At 36.5% G+C, this 25,343-nt stretch overlaps 1 protein-coding gene across 2 annotated transcripts in view; it reads right to left on the reverse strand.

The window, feature by feature from the left end:
- Positions 1–25,343, reverse strand: part of PLXDC2 (plexin domain containing 2) — a 268,092-nt gene that overhangs the window by 89,105 nt on the left and 153,644 nt on the right. For both annotated transcript variants that reach the window (XM_048061760.2, XM_013172072.3), the window contains exon 4: positions 24,513–24,582. In XM_048061760.2, the coding sequence (XP_047917717.1) occupies positions 24,513–24,582 (70 nt within the window). The remainder of the gene's footprint in view (positions 1–24,512; positions 24,583–25,343) is intronic.

The following is a 25,343-nucleotide window of genomic DNA, read 5'->3' on the forward strand; positions in this document are numbered from 1 at the left end:
ACATGGAATATAGGACTGGAAATATGATTTAAACTTACATATGTTTAAATTACTACCTTAAAGGTTTGTGTAGTTATCTAGCAGCACTTATTCAGGATGGCTTTTCTCTTGCATTTCTCAGGTAAACCTCTTCAGCCCAAGAGAGACATTGACATGGAGCCCTGCTGGCAGCCAAATATCTCCTCCTGCAGCATGAATGGCTGAATGCCATGGGCATTTTTCTGAACAGCTTGGTGGAAAAGAAGAATTCAGTGATGCCCAGAGACATATCTGCCCCAGGCTACTTCCAGGCCTTCCACCCAACTGTAGGAAAAAGATCATGTTTACACCTCAGGCAGATAGAAATCATACATTCACCACCCATTAAAGGTGGAGGGCTAATTTGGGCAGGTGGGTGGTGAGTCCTCTCTTTCTAGAATGTTAAATATGACAAATGGTTTTCCCTATTTCATTCTCAATTCATAAAGTTGGTTATTATTTTAGATACTGCACTAGAAAGAGTAGCTGAATGGTTTCATTTGCTTCTGTTAACATTGCTTTGTTTTCTACTTTTTTTTTTCTACTTTGTTAAATATTTTTAAATGTGTGTCATTTGCAAAGAACAGAATAACAGAATTCTATGTGCACAGTAAACAGTGGAGCACCATTTCTACTGAAACCTCACTTATTTGCACATTTTCTCTTCAGTACAACACATCTCAGTTTCAAAGTGGATAGAGATTCTCAGTCAAAAACATTTCTGCAGTGACAATTCATTTTCAGCCACACTTAACCTTTTACACGGGAATGTGTCATTTGCTTGGTTTTGCACATTTCATCCTTTTATTCAATGTGTGAGCTGTGTCCTTTTACTTGACCTGCAAATTAATAAGCTGTGAAAACTCACACACTGTAGAGCAAGTACCAACATCAGCTACTAGGAATTCTTCTTGGGTGAAAGCTACCTGCTGCATTATTATTTTTTTTTTTAAATTATTATTATTTTTTAAATGCAGAGAACAAAATGTAACTACCACATAATGCACATCAGCCAAAATCAGTAAACAACCTGGTGGATGTGTGCTTTGGAGAAATATCTGTCTTGACAGTGTATGAACCACAAATGACACAGCAAAACACTCATACTCTGATATAGCCTATGACAGTATGGCTGAACTCTTGAGTTCATAACAAGAAACTTAACACACAAATTCTCCCATCATATTCTAGCAAGAAAATTTGTAATGAAATCTATTTTAATCAGTATCAAGTTTTCTTCCTGGATATCCCAGGCATAGTTTTGCCAGGCCTCTGACAAAAAAGCTGGAATCCCATTGGCACTTACCGTTGGGAAATGTCATCTTTGGATCTAAACTAGCCCATTATGATAGTGCTTCATCTCCTGCAGAGGAAAAGTGAGCCTTTTACCATAATTGTTTCTAAATTTCATATGTAAAACTAACTTGTTCATGCTGCGTTCATTCACCAAGACTCCTTGGGAAAATATGCAAATGCATGTACAACATTTCTCATTCATATTAGATAGCGTCTGCTTTGAGCAAAATCAACTGCACAGAGAGAACATAGGGAAAAAGTAACACCTGACATCTAAGTCATGCAATTTTGGTCTGCAACTATTGACTGGATTGATATCCTTTAATTTTATTCATCGTCAGCCAAATATTTTCTGAACTAGGTTCTGGAAAAGAAAGTACACAGCTGATCTGTTGATACTTTAATAAAAGATGGTAGGATTTACCAAAGTACTTAGTTTTTCTTCCTTTTTGTGCTGATTAAGAAAGGAATTTAAGATACCAACTTTGAAGTTTTAGCCCTTTGCAGTGTAGCACTCGCTATTCATCTGCACAGATTGAATATTTCATCTTAACTGTTCACTGCTACTGATCCATTTGTGCTCAAAAATTTGCTTTTTCTGTCAGTTCCCAAAATAGTACAAGTCCAAGTTTTTTGCTTCACCATCCTCCTTAATCTGAGCAGATCTTTCCTATGACAATTTCACTGGCCTTTTAAATACTTAAAGTTTGTAAACAAGTCCTCTCTTTCCCAAGGCTGTGCATATTCAACACTTTGGGTCTTTCCATATGAAAGTCTTCTCATCTCCAAGTTAACAATGTAACCTTTTCTGCAACTGACTTTCTGCAACAAATTTCTGTAGAGATTTCAGTGCCTAGTTTTAACTATGCATTTCTAACTGAAGGATTTTTTGCAAAAAGAATAGGGCAAGGAATTCTGTGCATAAGAGAGCAACTCTTTTAATTTTAACTAATTATTGGTGTTATGTGTCCTGCATACTTTGTAAAATTTTTGGCAGTATCATAACACAGTGATTTTATTTTTTTAAACAATATTTAACGCCTATTTTTCCTCTTGTGTCAAATATTACTGGAGGTAGCTAGAACAGTAGAGGACTACTAGCTCTCATAAGCTGCTGTAGCTTCTGCCCCAAACACCTGTCCAATTGATGTGTAATTTTCTGTCCACCTATGTTTCCTATTGATGCCTTCTTCACATATTTTGACACTCCAGTTCAACAAAGTACTCCTCATTTTATTTATTGGCACACTTACAGGTTTTGGTACCAGAGTTATGAGCACCTTACAGGACTGAGATAAATCATCTACCATCACCAGGTGCAACCCACTCTTACCCCATTTCTCAGAGTGAAAGTCTGCTGGTAATACATTCCTTTAGCTCATCAGGTATGGACTGCTCTTGGTTTCTCAACAACAGCCTCTTAATAGGAATGAATTCCTATACCTGAGCAAAGTGAAAAGGTTCTGTAGTGCTACAATGCCCTGCTATGAAGATTTACTTCAGGCAATGACTGTAACTTCTGAAACAGCAAATAAATGCGAAGAAAAATTGCATGCTGGTTGGTAAGGTATTTGTTATCAAGCTGCCTAAGAAACCTTCCTGCCAGGTTATCAGTTGACTTTTTACAGGGAACGAAGTTGATCGCGCATTAAGAATTCACAATCTTACTTTCAGGCACTACTTAATGTTTACCCTGTTATAAAAGGACTTATCAAATGCTCTCCTGGGCCTACAAACTCATTTTTCCTGTATCAACCTTTTCTTTCATTGCCTTGCTAAGGAGCATGCAATTTTAAGTAACCTATTCCTAGAGGTTTAGTTTGTTTGGAAATGGTCTTTACTCAGCATGACATACTATATTCTCTCCTCATCTAAGACCAAATGTTAATTAGTTGAGTGTCTACTACCTTTGCAGTCTCTCTCTCTCTCATTACTGCTGTGTAATGAAGCCTCCACTATACATAGTAATGAAAGTGAGACCTCTTATGCAGTAACAGGACCCCACACAAGGAACACTTTTACAAATGCAATCAAATGGAATTCAATCAGACTGTGCTGAGATTTAGTTACATTACAAAGCTAAACTTTTTTGATAAAGACATCCACAATCAACATCAATTAAAAAAAATAAAAACTCACCAACAAAACAAACAAAAACTTTTACAGGCACAAAGCAAATTCCTTTCTTTCTTGAAGAAAGCAAAAAAAAGTCATTCTTCCGAACTTTGATTGTTTTTAATTCCACAGATTTTAAAGTCTTTCTAATTCTGCCATCATAAGAGTATGTACTATATCTACAGAATCAATGGAATGAGACCCATTAAATTGTATAGCTAGATATACTATGATATTCTACTGCCAGATGTTTTTTGCTCTTTGTCTGTTTTCAGTAAATTAGCAGATGAAAGTCATATGAATGTACAACCTTTGTTAATAGCAAGAAAGCACCAAGAGTGGAAGCAAAGCTTTGTGAGACTCCTCCCATCACAGCTGAATGCAGTCAGGTGTCCTTCCTTCAAGTTCTACAACAACGAGAGTCTGCAGTTAGATTTATTACATGCCATTTACATTGAAATTTTATCTTAAACATCTGTTTTCGTTGCTGGTCCAAAGTCATAGCTGGTATAAATGATGTGAAGTAATTGATTAGGTCCATTTTATAATTATTTGAGGCAAAGTAAATATGCATGCCTTTAAATTAACACAGTTTGGGAAACTGTCATCTTGAGGTTTGATGGCACTAGAATAGAGACACATAATGCCAACATTTATGAATAACTTTTGAGTAATCTGAGTATTGGCTGGAGCTCAAAACTTTATGGTTTTATTTGTTTCTTTTTCTATTTATTTTGAAGGGTATGTACTAGGGGCAAATCATGTGAAAAGCAGCTTTTCAGACAAGGACCTGGGGGTCCTGGTCGACACCAAGTTGAATGTGAGCCAGCAGTATGACCTTGTGTTCAAAGTACACTCTTTAGTATCCTGGGCTACTTTAGGAGTAGTGCTGCCAGCAGGTCAAGAGAGGTGATCCTTCCCCTCTTCTCAGTCCTGATGGGACACATCTGGAGTGTTGAATCCATCTCTGGACTCCCCAGCACAAGAAAGATACAGAGTTATTGGAGAGAGTCCAGTGAAGGACCAATGACATAATTAAGGGACTGGAGCAACTCTTTTAAGAGAAAAGGCTGAGGGAACTGGGAATGTTTAACCTGGAGAAGCCTCATGGGGGAATCACATGAATGTATACAAACAACTGAAGGGAGGTTGTAAAGAAGATGGAGGCATGCTCTTCTCAGTGGTGCCCAGTGACAGCACGAGAGACAATGAGCACAAACTGAAACAAAGGTCTTTCTGTCTGTGTATTAGGAAACACTTTTTAACTCAGCAGGTGATGAAGAACTAACACAGGTCACCTAGAGAAGCTGTGGAGTCTCCCTCCTTGGATATCTTGAAAAGCCACCTGGACTTGGTCCTGTACAATCTGCTCTGGGTGGCCCTGTTTAAGCAGGGGGGTTGGACCATATGGCCTCCAGAGGTCACTTCCAATCTCAACCACTCTGCAATCCTGTGATTCGTTTGTGTCTAGAGATCACCTTTACTACGACTAACTGAAGGCACATGTATACAGGAGTAGTGTATGTATATTTTGTGATATATTCATTAATTTTCAAACTAATAAGAAATTCTGCCTGAAAAAAAATATCATTCTGTAAATGAGCATTTTGTGAATTATCTTTCTAACCTCAGCAGTTTAATGAGATCAAGCTGATATACTAGTAAACAGAACATTTAATGGAGAACAAAGTCATTAAAACGCTAGCAGACCAGTTAAACTAATCTAGTCATGGGTCCTTTGTATTTACTGTCTGACTATTGAAGTTGTTATCAGCTGCCCCATGGGGCAGAACAATTTCATTCTTAAATTGTACTGTTCGAGAAACTAGAGTTATAGGATAGGGTGATCTTACAGGATGAGCTTAGAGTTATCCATGAATAAAATTAAGTGGCCAGCTGAATTACACAAACTGTCTGCAGTTTGCTGATAACTATACTGTTTTCATACTGCTTCAAACTTTACCTGGAGGTGAGGCACTTTTTAGATCACACCACAACTCATTTATCGATTTTCTGCCATGTTACCATGGAAACTTTTCCTTCAAAAAAGGCATATCGCATTACAAATTCATACATACACTGTGTTCATTTTGTTGATGGCTTAGAGGAGGGGCCAAATCTAAACGCTTCTTCATTTTAATCCTCCAGTTAAACGATAACATTGCACTGAGTCTTATTCAGTAATTATTCCTATGGCTATTTATTTTCTCAACCTTCTTACAAGGTTGAGAAGGTTTCCACGGATATCAATCAGCTCTTCTAATGAGATTCTTCCACTCAATGTCTCCTTAAAGTTTCTCCACTCTCATTACGGAGGCAAACTTTTATTTGTTTCTTCCTCAGATTTACTTCTGTGATACCACTGAGCTGGAACCTGCTTATAGGTGTTGTAACACAAAATACATTTTTAGGTCAGTGATTTTAATTCACTGATTTTCTTGAATAGATAAAAGAAAAAATATTTCATGTTACTTTTGTGAGGTCAATCTGCAATTTTATCCAAGGACTGTGTAACAACTTATTAAGATGAAAATAGTGAATTGGTCTAATAACATGAAGATGACTCTAGCCGTTAAAGAAGTTACTGCAGTCTTACAAAAATTAAGTGGAATAAAAGGTAACAAAATTGTAACAGGTCCTTGTCTCCCATGACCATGATCTGCCTTGCTTCATTAAGTCTACAAGGGCTTTTACCGTCTGACTACAGCTGAACCTGAAAGTCAGATGAATATTTATGAAGCAGGGATGACTACAGTCACACTGCCAAACTCTTTTTCCTATATTAGTTAGATTTTTTGGTTCCTGTTTAAGCACATTCTGTTGTTCTACCTCCTCGATATTGCTTTGAAGTTAAAATACTTAATCCCAACTTTTATTGCAATTCTTGTATTGATTTTAAATTTAAAAAATACCTCCCCATTTTATATATTTTAAATACATTGAAAATAAATATTTCAGGCAACACTCATTTATTGTCTTGAGCACAGAGTTGGACACAGTGATCTCTGAAGGTCCTTCTTAATCTAAAGTGTTCAATGATTCTATGATTATTTATATAGCTGTCCTGTGCAGAGTCCACAATCAGAGACTCAGTCTTTTTTTTTTTTTTTGTGAGACTTAGCATAAGCACGTCATAAGCAGAATTGCTCTGCCATCAAACAGTTTTCAGTTTCAGTTAATGATGGTATGCGATAGAAGGATGAGGCTAAACTGCATCACAGATTTATCCCACTATTACTGAAATCAATAACACATTTCCTATGGATTTTAAGAAGATAATGTTGACCTTTCAGCTTAAAGGTTCTGTTTCAACCACTTTAATGCTCAAGAATGTGCTGAAATATAGGCAGAAATGGTCTGCAAAATGGGAGCATTGCTGGGTAGAAATAATACACAGAAGCCAAAATAACAGCAAGAAGACAATGAAGTGACTAGAGACAGTAAGACAGGAGACAAATCAGTTTGAAACTCTGAGACTGTCAACAGGACAGAAAGACTTGATATAACCAGAGATTAAATAAATAAAAAAAGTATTCATTGATTCATCTGTTTGAAATTCAAGTCTAATGTATATTGTGAAAAAAACCTAATGGACAGAAACAAGTAAAAGCCTGAGATACCCATGTCAGATTAAATTCAACAGAGTAAAAAAATAGTTTTTCAAAAGCTCATGACTGGCTCAATGGCCTTTGCTCCTACCTCCAGGAAGCAAAACCCACTAAACTTCCAGGATGACGCAGAAGAAAATCTCCAGGAGAGGTCATCAAAGAACAGATAAAAAATGCAGCCACGACTAAAATTCAATATTACCATTGGAAAAGGAATAGAAATAATTTTTTTTAGAAGGGAACCCAGATTTTTTCATCATAGTTTTATGGCAAGCAGCAAACTAGTAAAATGACCCTTATGTATGTAGTGACATCAAAATTTCTCAGGCTCTTAAAGATGGATTATTTTTGCTGACTTCCATGGTTTTATATCAATTTAAAGAAGTAATTTATATTTTTCATAATCCCAATGTCATATATATGTAAATAAACATATAAAAAGAATATGCATCTTCAGATGCATTTCCTCACATTCTCAGAAACAGTTATTTCTTCTCTCTGACAGTTATATCCAAATCAAAGAAACTATTTGTGAATTTTAATTGTTCTGGAGCCACATAAGGCCACATTTCTGTACTGTATTGAGTACGAAATTCCCATAAACTATGTCTGGATATAGACTATCTGCCTGAATTAGCTTTTGCCTCTTTCCCCACAAAAGGATGACCATTCAATATTAAGGACAAGTAGACTTTTCAGGACACAGTAGACCCATATAGGCCACCACCTTTAGGAATTGTGAAGAGACCTCCATTTTGTTGGTGAAAACACGAGTGATGCTAGCTGAGCTGGTTGGGGCTTTTCTCCTCGTTAACCTTTGGGGATGAGGTCCCATCAAGCTGTGCAATTTTCTGTTGTGCTGGGATTCATTTCAGACATTACAAACTCATTACACCAAAATATGGGACAAAAGAATGCATGATAATTCTTAACACATGCAGAAATATTCTGAGGAGAAAATATTTTCTTTTTGATTGAACTTTTGATCAATGACTCAATATCATATTACTAAGTTCACAGTTCTAAGTTTTAGTTGTGTAGAATCTAGAGGCATTAGTTTAAAGAGAGATAGACAGAAATAAAAGTAAAATGAAACAAAAAAAAGGAAAAAGGAGACTCTAACACAGACTGGGGAAATGAAGTTAGATTATTTGAAGTCAAAATATTAACAGGAGTGTTAGTCTGCCACTGAAAATAATGAGATGACAAGATCTCTGTAATCCTGTTCAAAATGAGCTCTCCTTTCTGCTACTCCTTACATTTTATTTTGACTGAGGCTTCTCCTGGTACACTGTTATCTTTGGAGACCACCTGTTTCACAGTACTGTCCAATAAATACACTTTCAGTGCTGACTGGCTTAAAGGACAAGTTGATTGCTTGCTAAACAGGATCTTTTTTTTCCCACCCTGTCCCAATTTTAAATTAATGTACTGAGGTGACAAAGCTATTTGCCATATTATCAAAATGCGTAGCTTAATTGTTATAACACAACCATCATTCTTCTACAGAAATGCTATTCAGTTGCAGTACAATTAACGGGCACATCAGTAAGTTATGCTTTAGTGACAATGCCCCAGTAAGCTGCCTACTGACTGTGCTGTTTACTCTTGCAGTAGTCTGGCTTCTGACAAGTGGAGGGAAGGCAACTGATTATTAAGGGCAATGCTGAAGAACAAATAAGTCATTATGATCCCCATGAAAAGAGGCTACATATGGTACCCTCTGATCATTCATATACCCATCATACAGAGGGGTATACATGGGCAGAGAACACATTTCAGAATTTTTTCAAAGTTGAACCATGTCTTGCTAATGCCAAGCTCTGGTAGCAGGGTGGTAGGTAGCTCCATGTTTTGGAATTTGTGTCCTCTTTAAAGCCTGCACTAGTTTTCTGAAAAGAACATTTTTCCAAAAGGAACATTGCACAGATAAAAGAGGAAGAAACAGTTTAATATGTCTCATTGCTGCCTATGATTAGAGAAAAAATTCTCTATTAGATGAGCAATTTCACACAGGTCACACCAACAAGACAAAAGTTTCCAAGCAGCTGTGGGAGAACAAAAGCTACCATGTGTCCTCAATTTCAGCAATCAATTGCATCTAAAGAAGTAAGGGTAAAAGATGTCTCCCATAGAGCAGTTTTCTCTGAGCTGCACCATGGCAAGCATGGTAGAAAATAAGCAATCCAATAGAAGTAGCAAGTCATAAGAGTGATTCCGTTTCATTGTATAAGACATTGTCCAGAAACAAAATGTGGAAAAAGTACCCTATTGTGATATCCTTGTAATGTGAATGAGGTAGAAATCCAAATACATAAGTATATTAGGAAAAACCAAAACCAAACAAACAAACAAAAAAACCATCTGAATAGGAAGCACAGAATAAAAAATGTGCTGCAAAGGATGCCTTTTTTTTTAGTTTTCAAACATTTGATAAGTTTAAGGTGCTTCTGTGAGCAGAGCTGACCTTTAATATCTATACCGACTGCCAAAATTACTAAATTTAAAACAAAAAAAGACGTCAACACAGCTATATTTCACAACAACTACTTTTCAACCTCAGAAGTATCTCAGAATCTTCTTGACTGTGCCTAGCTAGTACTATATTTTTCCCTGAAAGATTAATACTTTCAACACATTTGAAAGGAAAACATGTCTTATGAGATTCATTAAAACTGTCATCTTTCCAATGTCCTTAATCCTAACATGAATATGTGGTAGAAGTAGGTTAGTTTTCTTTCAATAAAATATACACATGGAACTCCACACTACAAACTTCCAAGAACATGGATTTAAAACTATACAAGGGATAAAGTGCACTTCATATATTTTTCTACCTTTTTATTTCACATTAAACCAAATGCACTGTTTACCATGGTAAATGCACATTTTATCACTGTTCTAGTTTGCATGACATTTTATTAAATTTACTTGAGTAATTGATAACTAAACTGTTATAATATATAATTGACCTTATTTTAAGATGTACATTGATGGATAGGTATTATACTTGTGTTCCATTTCAGTTTCCAGCAAAACTGTGTTTTCTCAGTAACAACAGCAAGAGGTAAACCCCCACATAGCTAGCAGTGAAAACAATACATTTAAAACAATGAAATTGTTTGTCATTTCAAATGTCCAAAGTGCTTGATAAGTAATATTTGAGTTACTTTTCACATAGGTTAAAACCATTGATCCCTCACAATGGAGATAGATTCATAATGCATCTACTAAAATTTGAATAAATATTTTTTTTTTTTTCAGTTTTAGATCTAGGCCAAGATTCTAAAGAACTCCAAATTATTGGAAGTACCAAGAGAACACAAGTTACTCCACTGAAATGTTTTACTACGTGTCGAGTGAATTAGTGCCAAATATTATTTCTTGGACATTTTTACAGCTGAGTGCACAACTTTCTCATTTCTGTGTTATCAAAAGCCCATGTTTATACTAGAAGTTGGAATTAACAACTAAAATGGTCATAAAAGCTACAGCTGCAGAAGCATAAACAGAGCATTTGTAAAAACTCACAAGTTCTCTTTAAAGAGAAATTTTTATGTATCTAATTGAGCCACTGGCTGGCTGTTGAAGGGCAGCGCGAGTATATCTCTTCCAAAGCAAAAAGTGGCTTTTCTTCCATGCTACTATTTAATAGAAGCCAAGAATTTATTAGAATGGCTAAGAACATAACTTGTCTTGAAGAATGCTTGAAGACCTTTTCCTGAACACATGGACCTAGACTTTTGTGACCAAGGAGAGTCAGGCTGACATAACCCCAGCCTGACACTTCAGAAATGATACAGCTCAGAGCTGAAAAAGTGAAGGAAATGAAACAGTAGTTGTAGGTACGAGTGTATTATTTGGACAGAGAAGCAGGTGTACAGTTAACATAATAATTTATCTGATCAATAAGGAGGCCCCAGTGTCCAGGTCTAATGGCTTACAGAATACCTCTCATGAATTAAATGTGATGGATGGATTAATAAACATAATTTTGACCTTAAAATACTGGTTGCAATTCTTTTTGTGAAACAGGTAGAAATTAGGGGATAGGAATCTGAAAATGAAATGTATAAAATGCATGTATAAAATGTATAATGCCTTTTAATCCCACTTCATAGAAAACTACTCCACAGAAGGAAATTCTTTATTTTACTCCATAAGACTAAAAGAGGTGAAATTTAAGAATCATAGTCAACACTCCAGAGATATTTTTATTCTTTTATGTTTCATTCCTCTCACACATAATGTAAGGAATGAAAACAGAACATAAACTGCAGTAAAAAAGAAGAAGAAAAAAAGGCTTATAGAAATTGACTTTTGTTGCACTATTAAGCCATTGCCAAATAACACCTTGTTTTATTTGGCTTCACTGAATCTTCCATTATGAAATCACACATCACATGCCATTCAGCTCAAGCTGAACAGTCACCAAATTATCTCACTCCGATTAATAACCTCTTAAATTAATAAGCACTTATTGATGAAAAAAATAGTATAATATCACAATAATTTTTAGCAAACTAAAAAGTCCCTTGATTCTTAAAACAACTTCCATTTAAGTTTTCTTCCACAGTCTTTAGACTGTTTGCTCTCAGATGTGCATGCACATCCCAGACTGCCATGTGCAGGAGCTTGAAATCAAAAGTCACCATTTCTACTCAAGCAAATAGCTGCAAAATGCCCTAGGCATTAAGGATCATGATGCAATTTTACAAGGTCTTGTTTTCTTTTTTTCAGGTTGGTTAAAGACAGAGTTATAGGCTACACGTCATCTGGAATAGATTGTTTAGTACAGTAATAAGTGAAACTAAAACACTTCTAACAGGAACAGCAGGGCAGACCCTGCGTGCTAAGTTATGCCAATGTTGTCTCTGGCAATACAAGGCAGCTTTGAACCCATAACACTTGAAGGAGACACACTGATGGCCCTATCCCCTTGTATATTCATCCCCTAATTTTTAAGGGCTATGATCAGAACTGGTCAGTTCAGGCAGAGCAGGAACAGCAAGTTAGTGATTCTGGCTACCTTATTGTTTCCTGGAGACAAACTAAGAAAACATGGACACAAACTGCTTTTGAAGACTGAAACAGGAGCCTATTTGCATGTCACAATTCAAAATGACACATATAATGTGTGGAATTATTACTATTATATGTGCTTAGCATTTGAAGATCTGAAATAAAAACCCTATCCAGAATAGTCTCTTCAGTGTTTAGGAACATAAAGAAGCTGTCTAAAGTAAGTGGAAATAAAACACAAAAACAAATATCTACTTTTGAGGTAAATTTTCCATGAAAAGAACAAAAAAAATATTTTTGATTCCTTCATTTTTTTTGTGACATTCTTATTATTAGTTCAGTGCTTTATCACAAAGTTTAACTATTGGTTATAATTTTTTCTTTTCCACTGCTCACACCTGGAAACATCTCAGGAGCAAGAATATGCAGGAGAAAGCTTGAAGGTTGGGCATGTTATTTAGTCAAATAGCTGATAGAAGGAAGGAGGATAGGATGTGAATGGAGTCAAGGCCAAAATTGTAAGGGGAAGTGGAAGCAAGTGAAGAAATTTAGGTCCCAGGTCAAACTGACAAAGATGCATAGTAACCTGTTTATTTCAATGGCCTTGGTTTCAGAAAACAGACTGATGTCAATCTGACAATTTGCAAGGGTAATGAATTTAGCAAGGACTGGCTTGAGACAAGGTTGTTGCCAAGGAAGGGATGATGTTATAACGAAGAAGCTGGCAACGGACAAGTGATTTTTCATAATGTGACTCGGACAGCAGTTGCATGCACTCTGTTTTCAAACTGCAGGGAATGCAAACTATGTAGCAGGAATTTGCTTTTCTTAAAATTCTCTAAGAGTCAAAGCAGGACAATCATCACATCCACAGAACAGTACCTTCAAGATATTAAGAAAATCTGCATTCTGTTAGAATTCATAGTGAAATTCTAGGAGCAGACATTTCCTCTGACATTGACAGATCCCAAATAGAGAAATTAGAATACTTTATCTGAAGTAATAAGCATAAAAAGGCTTGTGTGGTTTGATTCACGAGTTTTTCATACTCACTAGCAGTCTTCAGAAACACGGGTAGGAAATCAAAATTATGGGTAATCAGTAATTTTGGATACGACAAAGCAGACAATAACAGGAAGAAAGAAAATATATTTATATTTTTAATAATGCAGCTGGTAACATGTAAAACTAAGTGACAAAATAGCCTCTTAATGTGAGGCTGTGCTATCAGTAGGATTGTTCCAGTCTTTTTTGTTGCTGCCTTCTTGTGGCTTCCCCAGAATATTTCTTGCTTCCTCATTAGTGAAGACTGGCACTGGGTCCCTGTGGGCTGCTCTGGAAATATTTTAGGATGCAATTTATTTTGCTAATTATATTTCTCCAGCAATAATTTTAGTGTTTGCTTTTAAATCCTTCATTGATTTTAATTAAGCCTGCCTAAGCTTTCAAACTTTTCTTTCAGATAACAACAAGCTGCTTACTGCACAGCAACCAAAAACTCCACACTCCTTGTAAAAATGCTTTGGACATATTGTCGGTGCCCAATGAATTTGTAAGCTTGAAGTGGAAAAAAAAAAGGGGGAAAGAAATAAGCCTCTCTTCCAAGATATTCCAAGCTGGAAACTAAGGGAATTTTTTCAAGGATTTCTCTTTCTTATAATTCTTTTTTTCCTTCTTAATAAAATACAAAAATTCAGATTTTCTGAGGATTTTCTGGAACAGTTCTTTGAATTATGCTTTTTCTTTTTTTTTTTTTTTTTTGTTGTTTCTTAAATCAAGCTTTTATAAGCACATCTATAACACGTAACACTGCATCATGTTAGAGATACTAAAGCTACTATAGTGCAGTGCAGAAGTATTAGATTAAATTACAAAAATAATACAGCATATGTGCTTAGCTGTTGGACTAACCTTGAGCTAGTTTAAAAACTTTGCACTACATCTTCATATGAGCTGTTGAAATACCTTTTAAGGTATTAAAATGGACAGGAAAAAAAAAGTGGAGAAAGGCCCCTTAATTTCTACAATAAAAATGTACTAACTGGATAGATAGGACTGCCACTGCATCATAGCTTTAAAAACACCATTTAGTTGAACTGACAAAAGTTTATGAGCTTCTTCCAACCATAATATTTCTAATATTTATCCTGAAAGAATAAAAGACATTTTATCTACTAATATGCAAAAACTTCCTGCAAAACAATCTCTTCTTGTAATTAATGTTCTATGTAATGTCTTTTGGAAAATATAAACTTTCATATTTTACCCTTTGACTAGGGTAATCATTTCTGTTGCTCTGCTATTTCAGAAAAAGAGTGGGTATGAGTATTGGTTCTGCCTTTGGTAGCAGAAAATGATTTTAACAAAGCAGCTACTGTGAAGTGTTGCGGAGTTGTCCTGATACAAAATACAGGCAATTAGGGGAACATCCTGTGGCAACATGTAGAGCTTTACAATCTGCTTCAGTAGCATTAAGACCAAGACATTTTTTTCTGTAACTAGTTATTTTAACAGGCTTCTTAGGGAAGCCAAATGAGTCAGCCAAAACAGTCAGTGCAGTAGTCCATAGAATTTACCAGAAACATAAGGAACAAACTGAATTTCATCAGTATTTCATGATTAATAACATAAATATATGGCAGTTATGGATATGAAGGAGATGAAGCCCTCAGTTTCCCTGGTTGTTATGAACGATCAGCAAAGGTACACGGTGCCATGGTACCAGTCAACAATAGCATCACATAGTGTACATAATTTCACATCAAAAATTTTAATCTTGCATTTACAGAAGCCTGAATGAAGGCCTACAAGAAGTTTCTACAAGTTTGCCTCTGACAGGCAAAAAAAAAAAAAAGAACCTTCACCATGACACACATAGGATCAAGCCCTTTACATCTAAATTGATACTATTAGGAATTCAACACTTTCAAACAAACCTTACTTAAGAGGACCAGGAATAGAGCTTTTGTCAAAGTTGTACGTTAACTTTTAGAAAAGGACAGCTATTAATTATAATTGGGCAGAATTCAAAATAATAAGACTGACTCTTATTAGAAATACTGCAGTTTAGAGCGGACCTTTGAATATGAACTGCATTTTCAACACGTTTCCCAGCCTGATTATCTCTAACTCATCTATGCTTTGAATTACTTCCTTTAAAAAAATAAATAAAATAAAATAAAAGTATGTAACCAACTGTCAGCATTTTTTTATTTTGACTGTTTGAAACAGGCATATACAAGTAATATTTTATGAATCTTAGAAGGTTTACAGACTGAGAACACTTCCTTAGGTCCAGGACTTCCACATCAATACATCATTTTAATGCAACACTGTATTGTAACAACAAAAGCCCTATTTTCCACTATTTAACAGGAATTTTATCTTTTAATAAGAAATTAAATATATTACCCATTGTTCTCACTAGCTTTCAGTTGCCTGGTGTTGGTTTGGAAATATATATATATATATATATATGTTTTTCTTTGTAAATGACTTTTCAGCTGAGATTTGCAACATTCAACTATTCAATCTTTTACAATGAGAATAGGAGCTAGAAGAGTGTGTTATAGGATAGGAAATGCAAAATTAAACCACATAAAGCTTTATGAGACTGGACATACACAGTAGCTTTTACAAAGTGTATTGAAACAAAGGCATAAATGGATTGAAGTTTCATTTTCAAACTTATAAACATGCAACAAACCAAATAAACACTGTGTTTTGTGGGAGATGCAGAAATAAAGACTTGTCATGCATCAAAATTTTTATTATGATGTAAAAGCACAATATTATTTAAACTTTGCAATGCTACAAAAAGGACAGTGTAAGTTATGCCTACTATAAAATTCTACAATAAAAAGTAGTGGATTCATTTTAGACACAACCTATACCTTACAATTTCTCAATGTTCAGTGAAGCAGTTGCTGGCTATCCTGAGGGCTGTTTACACTAACATTAAGCCATTCAAGTTATTGTCTGATCTGAAAAATTATTTAAGCATTTGTTTGACACTCCATGTGGGCAAATGCTTTGGCAAGTTATCTGTTACTTTATGAAACGGAACCTTACAGACAAATACAAATGTGACCATTTTAAGTCCTGTCACCACTTCAGTGCAACTACTTCCTGTAAACCTCAGCCTTAAGTAGGCTAATGCCCTTCTATGTCAAGGTCAGAGTGATGTCAAGGCATATGGATTCCTCCCCCCCCCCCCCCCCCCCCCCCCCCCAAGCTTATCATTATCTTTGCCCTGTTTCTGGGCCAATTTCTAAGGATAAAGCATAAGACAAGAACAGAAATCATTTTAAGAGTTCACTGATGGAAAGCAAGACAAAACAGAATTTCAGGGGAAGTTGATACGAGGGCTCCCCCCTTACAGAAGGGGGAAAGGTAGCTCCGGAAGGGACACTTGACACAGGAGTAAAGACAAAGGAAGCTATACAGGGAGGAAAAAAAATACTAACAGCTGTGTTGTAATATAAGACATCAGAAAAAGACAGGATGTGAAGAGGTAAAAAGGAATGCAGTTCTGTGAGCTGATATTTGCCAGTCAATAGCCAGCTCTCCACAGTCCTTCAGAGTTACTTGCCTACTGGTGATGACAAGTGTAATCCCCTGTAATGGACACAGGGTAGCCTGAGTCACTGATTTTGGCTAGAAACATTGTGATGTACACTCTGCTTTATATCACCTTTGCCTTTTAACAGCTGTAGTCCATAAAATGACTTTTGTTATCAAAGAGCTCTTCATTAAGTAATGAACACATTTCCTGCTGGCTCCTGTGCTAAAGGGTGTAGTGCAACAGGAATGACCAGAAAAGCCCTGACCCACATTTCTGACAGGCTCCAACAAGATGCGCCACTCAGTAGTACTCCAGATATCCCAGTAAAATAACCCAGACGTATTTTACTCCATCTACTCACTGTTTTTTAAAGCTTAAGAAAACTTATGAGTGATGCAAGGAAAACATGTGAGCATATTTGTCCTCTGAGGTCTGGAAATCTCCTGATAAACTTCCACTAATATAGGCTAATCCCAGGCTGCAAATTCACAGCCATCATCACCCTTTCCAATCACAGATCCTAACCATCTGGATCCTTCTCTTTACATAGAACAGGGGACAGATTTCCCTCCTGCTCAGATGTATTACCCTGTGGGCCAACACAAAAAGACAGCTCAGGAAGTGCAGCCTCAGGCCTTACTCCTTTAACAGTAGCATGCTGTCTTTTTTCACTTCCTTTTTTTTTTTTTTTCCTGGAAGTAAAGTACTGCAAAATGTGATGCAAAATTACATTACAAATCTGTGCAGTTCGGTAATTATTTTTCATAGTATCCCTCCTCAAAACATATAGAATTTACTTTTAAGCAGCAGCCTAGCTAATTAACTCAAGATTCTGCCTCTCTTTCTACTTTCCCACAATTTACATGCACATTTATAAACAGTTTGATAATAGAATAAGCACTACTCTTTCTCATAAGAATAAAAGATGTGAACCTGCTGTCCCAACTGGTGAGTTAAGAGGCTGTGCTCAGGTGCTTCATGGTTGCTCATCAGCACAAACTCCAATAACAGCAGTTTTCAACAGAAACTATATTTCACCATTTTCAGTGCCTGTGATTTTGCCTTGAATCAGTACTGGGTAAAACATCTGCAGTTTTGATGAACGGCTATGTAGTGTCATCTTAGATGAAAAAAGACCTCTCTCTTCAGTAAGTACAAATATTTTAGGACATAACCTGACTTTAGGCAGTAACATGATCATACAAAGGGTTCTTGATTTCAATTTTAGAAAATTGCAAACACTTATTTGAAAACAGTGTGTTTTCATTTTGGGATTTTTTTTTGTCTGGTATTCTTTCCATTATTAATGGTAGTAGGAATGCTCAGGTAGCATAGCCCCAGTAAGAATTATTTCATATAATCCCTAAGCCTGCTGCTAAGGAATGCACCTCCATTGAAGGATCATTTAGCAGAAGTTATTTTTATTTTTATGTTTTTTTTATTCCCCTGGTAGCTTTTCTTAAAGCAGTCTTTACAAATTTAACTGCTTGCTCCAACTTCAGCAGGGCAATATGAAAATGAATTGCCATTCTCAGGTAAATACCAGAAACTCCCTACAAGATGATTAGCAATCGTCCTCTCAAATATCACAGGATGGAACAGCTGACTGCTCTGCTGAAATGTGTCAGTGTTTTGTGTCTGTCGAATGCTGTGGAAGTGTCTGACGGGCTGTCTAGTTTCTGGCTAGATCTCTGAGCAGTAAGCTACAGAAATGTGGAAATACATGGTTTGCTTTTCAAAGGCCCATCCCTACTTTATTACAAAACCTATTGCACATTTATTGTTTTAGCTCCCGCTGCTGTAATTCCCATATATTCTCATCAGCCCTCTAACTTCCTTGGTTAGTTTTGGCCAACACATGCTGTATTTGGCATCCCTGGTCATTTCAAACTTCCAAAATATTTTATTTTCAGTGCTATGTTTCTATTGTCTACAAGGTGCCATGTTAACTATATTTTGACTGATTTAGCATTTGCAAACTTTTTAACAGAAGTTTCTTGTTCTAATTCTTATAAGATTCCTACCTATGCAGAACATTTTTAATAAATGTTTTTTTCTCTGCAACAAATTTGAGTCTTTTGTGCCTTCTTTTTTTTTTCTGAATATGTATTGTGTCTTTGATATTTCATGGATTAGGTGGACATTTCTGAAACCTTCTTTGTGCTAGCTGGTAAAATAACTGTATGGTTAACTCACCCAGACTAATACATTAAATATGGTAAACATCTATACCTGAGCTCATCACCCCAAGCTCTCTTTGTAGTAATATAATACATTGACAAACAGAGAGAATTAGATACAAGAGGCAGTTCATCCAACCTGCTTTAAACATCTGTCTTTGGTGTTCTGTCACTGACTAGTGACTATATTGATTACATCTCTGACTGTACATGAGTTAAGGATGACAAACATGGACATGGATGTCAACGCAGATAGATGAATTGCATCCTTTCTCTATAATCTATTAATTTAATCTGTAAATTTGCCTGCAAGCTATGCCAATGCTCTTAACTCATGGCAGAATTATTTCAGATTCTGTGCACTTTCACCCAAGTGCCCCTTCCAGAACCACCTGTGATCAACCCATCATGAATCAGCTAAGCCTTCACAAAGCAGTAACCATGTAACTCACTCCTTTTGCTTTCCTTCACTAAATACTAATCTATTGTTTTTCTGTTAATTTTTACTTCTTCTTTGTAATATACATTTTATAATTTATAAAGATGTGATTTTTTCATGGAATGCCCAGGTTGTTACAGACATGTACAAGGTTGCTGGAGCAGTGATCTCTGCCTGTTAGAGATCATCAGATGATTGTTCTTGCCTTGTTCAGTTTATAATCTATTCTCCTACAATTCTGTGGTTTGCCTAGTGTAACCTATTACTAAGCATGCTAATTTGCATGTTTTTCCACATAGGGATAGAAGCCTGCCACAATTATTTGCTCTATGTTCTTCTGTCATTTTTACAATATTCGTATTTCTAAATTTGTATACCTGAAGAACTCACTCACTGACAACACAGTAACCTGCGTGATATAGGACATAGACAACACCAAAGAATTGTAACATTGAAGTTTTATCTTTTCATTCACACTTATTTTTCTCTCCTGTGCCACTCATCTGTGCTCCATGACACAATGGTGCAACAACTTGCCCTCTGGGAGCTACTACTGAAATTGCTGATTTATTAAATGTCTATCACTTATCCTAATAGCAGGGACCTCCACTTTGGTTTCTCCCTATATCCTTTTCTCTTGCAGTTTTTCTTCCCTTTAGGTTTTCCAGGATCATACTGTCTCCTTGCTACAATCCAGTGTTCCCTGTCAATTGAAACCACAAGCAGCTATGCTCCTCCAAGTGTATAAAATTATTTAATTTAATTCACCACATGGGGTTCCTGGCTCCTTAATATATTGCTGTAGCTCAAACAGGGAACCCCTTCTTCTAACCCATTCTGTCCACTGATCATCATCATCCTCTAGTCCATCTAGTGGGGGTCTACACATTCATGTCCCAGAACAGACTAAGCTTCAACCTTTCACTGTCCTACATCTCCTTTTGAACTCGGAAATTGGTAGTTACTTGCACAAGGTAAGGCTCAGTGAAAAATTAACCAGAGACTTCAAGATTTAGCTCACAGATCTCATTTCCATTTTTAATTTGCTGAAAGTAGTTACTACTACATTTTGGAAACTGATGCTCCAAGAGTAACAATTCCTTTCAATTCATAAAATTTGACTTTGATAATGATATCATAATTAACTGAAATGAATTTGCTAGAGAAACATTCGCATATACACTCATAATCAGCATATTAATACTTGCACTGACTTCTGTTTTGCAACACTCATTTTGTTTGGGAATGAAATGTGACAGATGGTTCAAGGCAAAAAGCATCAGTGTCAGCAAGTTGTAGTCATGACATAATTGTCTTGATTAGTCTAGAAAAGTTCCGAAGAGGTAGAGGAGTTTTAACTGAAACAGCCTTGGAAATCTTACAAAAACAAAACAAAACAAAACAAAACAAACAAACAACAACAAAACCCACAATAGAATCCAAGTTTGTAACTAGTCAGAAAATTCTATGATTCTTAGGGAATGCACACATGGTTTTCATTTTAATGACTGTTCCTGAAAGATTGCCTAAATCAAAGGTCATATTGACCTGGCAGAATGCCGTAATATGTTTTGGAACTTCTAGATGCTGCTTTGCCACAAAACAGGTCTAAGGGGAAGTAAATGCAATGTCAAATAAGGGAAAGTTATTGTCACCATGTACTCACAGGTGCCCCTAGTAGTAATTAGCCACAAACTAACCACCAGTTTTACAAATCTATTTGAGGAAGAGTTTTGATTTTTTTTTTTTGCCTGTACAAATACATGGGTTATATTCTAAACACCTTTTCTATGTATTTGTTGCATTTTCCAATATTGAAAGCTTACAGTTATAAACAAAAATCACAACAGGACATGACATTACTTTAAAAATGTGGTTTATAAGAATTTGTGGAGACATGCTTCTATGACAAAGAACCACAAATTACTAATTATGCTTAGAACAATACTATAAACTGTCTTACCTTCTAGTTATAAATTAAATAGCTTTGCAAAACATAAGCTGAGGACATCAGTGAGTAAAGCCCTCAAACTAATTATTTTTACTACCTTTTCTAAATAAACAATAAAGAGAAAAATAAGTTGAGTATACACCTCAGAAATTTTTAAAAGGCAACTTGGAAACCGTACTATGCCACAGCACAACCTACATAAAGAAAAGAGGAAAACATTAGAGTAGTCATTTTTATTGTGACAGGGATTTAATGTACCATTGTCCCCAACTTTCCTTTTGACAAGGTTGTTTAATTCATGACTGGGAGGTAAAAACAGTTTGCAGTGTTGTCATTAGCATAATTAATCATACCCTGTTCCCCAGAAAGTGTACATTTGTCATGTGGGACACCTGTACACATTAACTTTGTCATTCTTTTCATCCAAGAATAACCTCTTGAGGTCTTCCAGATCTCTAGTAATGAAAATGCCATTATAAAATGTTGACTACTGAGAAACAGTAGACCATACAGTATTAAAAGGGCCTGTCCTTACCATTTATTGTTAGGCTACCACAGGTGGGAGAGGTGGGCCAATAAGAATCTTATGAAGTTCACCAAGAAGAAATACAAAGTCCTGCACCTCAGGAGGAAAAACCCCAGGCACCAGTGCATGCTGGGGGCCACCCAGCTGCAAAACAGCTCTGCAGAAAAGGACTTATGAGTCCTGGTGGACACCAAGTTGAATGTGAGTCAGCAATGTGCCCTTGCTGCTAATGCTAGGCCAATGGTATTCTTGGCTGCTTTAGGGACAGTTCACCAGCAGGTCAAGAGAGGTGATCTTTCTGCTCTACTAAGCATCGTTGAGGCCACACCTGGAGTACTGTGTCCAGTTCTGGGCCCCCCCAGTACAAAAGAGATGTGGACATACTAGAAAGAGTCCAATGTAGGGCTACCAACATGGTCAAGGGAGTGGAATACCTCTTCTGTGAGAAGCTGAGAGAGTTGGGACTGGAGAAGAGAAGGCTCAGGGGGATCTTGTAAATGTCTGTTAATGCTTGAAGGGAGGGTAACAAAGATGGAGCCGGGCTCTTCTCAGTGGTGCCCAGTGCCAGGACAAGAGGCAACAGGCACAAACTGGAACACAAAAAGTTCCATCTAAACATCAGGAAGAACTTCTTTCCTGTGAGGGTGATGAAACACTGGCACAGGTTGCCCTGAAAGGTTTGGCAGCTCTGTCCTTGGAGAACATCAGAAAACATATGGACATGGTCCTGGGCAACCTGGTCTAGGCACCTCTGCTTGAGCAGGGTGTTTGGACTAGGTGGCCTGCAGGGTTCCCTTCCAACTTCAACCATTCTGTGACTCTGTGATAGAAGTCACACTGCACCACAGATAACTTGTGGTAACAAACTTTGCAAATAGAGCCTAAGTGGAACATTTATCAGAGGTTTGTCGCAGAAACAGATCTTTCTTTTCCTGCTAAAAGGGCTTAGAAGACTTAAAAGTTGCAGAAGTTGCATCCTGTCCTGAACTGACAGGAAGACTTACAGTTATTGAGCTTTATTAAGGTAATATTTTTAAAGTGATTATTGACTAGATCTCACCTTTTCATGCTTAATTTTGAGAATAAAGATTATGGAAGTGTAACATGAAGGACAGAAGTGTCTCTGTATTAACGTCAGTGGCCTATTTTGAAAAGACTGATGTTAAAGTGCTATTTAGCTTGACAATAGTCCACAATCCATTCACTACAGTACAATTGTACTTAGTAGAAGCAGAGCAAAACAAAAAGAATTGCCATTCAGAGTTCCATCAACTATAATAACAAGAGAAAAGAATTCTGCAAAGCTGCAGTTGACCCTAAATATCTTCAAGTTTTCTTTGTTGTAGTTGTTTTATTTATTTTTAAATAAATAAATAAATAGTCCATAAATGTTCCACACTGAAAGAATTTTCTTTCCCTTGCAAATTGCTACTGCACAGCTCTCCTTGAGAGCCAAACTTTACTCCTAGTAATGCGTTTAGGGGCACGTGGAGAAGCCTGATCAAAGTAGCATTTCAGTGACAGCCCCTCGTTAAAAGTGGTGACCCAGAAGAGTGACCAAATAAAAAGAATTACTTGAAGAAAGAGTGAACTTTACAAAGTTTCAAGGAAACAAGTTCAGCGGTAGTAATTAGGGGGCATTTACAGAATGAACATTGTCCCCATTGCCACTGCTTTAGCTGCGCAGGATCCACCCTACCCCATGCTTTCACTCCACACGAAATTCAACTCCTCTAATAATAGGATATGAGCTAGGTGTCAGTGGTCAACCACCAAAACAACTAAAAATCAGACAAGCCCCAATATTACAGTCATTCACAGCTCATCTGATCTCTCTCAACATCAAAATGCCATCTCTGACCAAGAAGAAAAAATGCTAATAGTGAAGTCAGCCCATAATTCTGCAATTATTTATTTTATTAGTCACTTTGACTGCAATCCAATTTCATCTCAGATTTTTTTTTTTTTTTTTACCTTTGTCCATCTCTTGTATTCTTCTACTTTTGTAGCAAAGTGGAGATACTAAAACAGAACTTCAGACATCAACCTGCACTCCTGCTCCTACTCTTGTTGAGGCTCTGGTTGCTGCTCTGCCCTAACCTTTTATTTGTACTCTCCCTGTTCAGAGCTCCAGTGCAACATCCTCAGGTCCTGGCCAACTGGCCACCCACAGCATGAGAAGGAGAAACCTTGACCAGGGATAGGACAGGACTGGCCCTGGTGACAGTGGCCCCTATTTATGTTTCTTTTCCTGTTGCACCTCTCAGCAGACCTCCACAAGCCAGAGTCTGTGAACTTGCTGGACATCTTAAAGATGAAAGAATGCTGCAGTTGTGCTCTCCACAATGCTCCCCTCTGCCTCTCTTTTTTCCTTTTCTGACCAAGTTACGTACTTCTACCAGCACTTACCATCATCAGATACTAAATCCCCTGTCCTCACACAGCCCAAACCTGCTGACATCTCCCTTGTTTTGGCTCCAGTACTGTCTCCATGAGTGCGAATGTTATACACACACACACAAAAATGTGATTACTGGGGTAAAAAAAAAAAACAGAAAACAATTAACACTATAAAGTCTTCCAGTGAGAAGTTAAATTCATGCAGCTTGAATTTTCATGATATTGATATTTTGTAATTTTCTTTTATGCGGAAAGCAAAATTTCCTAAAGAAATACTGCAGTGTCTCTCTTGACATGTATAGAAGGAAAAAGAAAAAAAAAAAAAAAGATTTAAAATACCTGCAAGAAACTCTTCTCAAATTACTCAAGGTAAACAGTTAGAAAGCCACTTACCCCCAGTTGCCACTGTAATTTCACGTAGAAAATGGCCATAAAATGGAAAATCGAAGGACAGATTTACTCTCTGAAAGGAACAACACCAGAAAATAAAATCAATACTGTGCAGAAAGGTAAGAGGGAAAAAAAAAAAAAAGGAGAGTTCTCCACTTCAAATATCTGTTTCAATCATTGCTTTTTATTTTTCACTAGAGCCTTGTTATTCTAAATTTGGAATTGTCAACAGTTAACTGGGAACAATTCTGTGTATCACTGCTTTCAGGCTTTTATGTTCATCTACATAACTGAAGACTTTAGAAAAAAAAAACACATCTCTCAATCAGAACTTATAACTCTCTTATAAGAATGAAATTAAGAAAGATCTGTTGATTTTTTTCCTAAACAAATAAATAAAAAGCAACAACAAAAAAAAGTTGTTTAAGCCTCTTTGTTAAGAAGAGCCATCTATATGTCAGATTTACAGAATCCCTGCTCAGCTGCTTTGGTGGTGGGTGATTTGCTCCTCAGCCACGTCTCTTCAGATTCAGGTGCTCTCCCTGACCTCTTGATGTTACTTGGGTGCTTATCTGATGAAAACAGGTAACTGGAAGGCAACTTTTGCATCAGATCCAAGTTACACCACTTCCCAGACCTCTTTATAACACTAAACAGGAGCTGAAGTTATTTATAAAAAAATAAGCAACAGAAGTACTAGCAAACTTTACCTAAACTACTTACAGCAAAATACAAAAAGGAAAAAAATATTTTTCCTCTGTCAACCTACAGGTTACTATCAGCTGAATTCATACCAGAGAACAGTAATTTGGAGATTTAGAGAACAGACATCTC

This window comes from Anser cygnoides, chromosome 2 (genome assembly GCF_040182565.1).
Source record: "Anser cygnoides isolate HZ-2024a breed goose chromosome 2, Taihu_goose_T2T_genome, whole genome shotgun sequence".
In the NCBI taxonomy this organism is placed as follows: domain Eukaryota; kingdom Metazoa; phylum Chordata; class Aves; order Anseriformes; family Anatidae; genus Anser; species Anser cygnoides.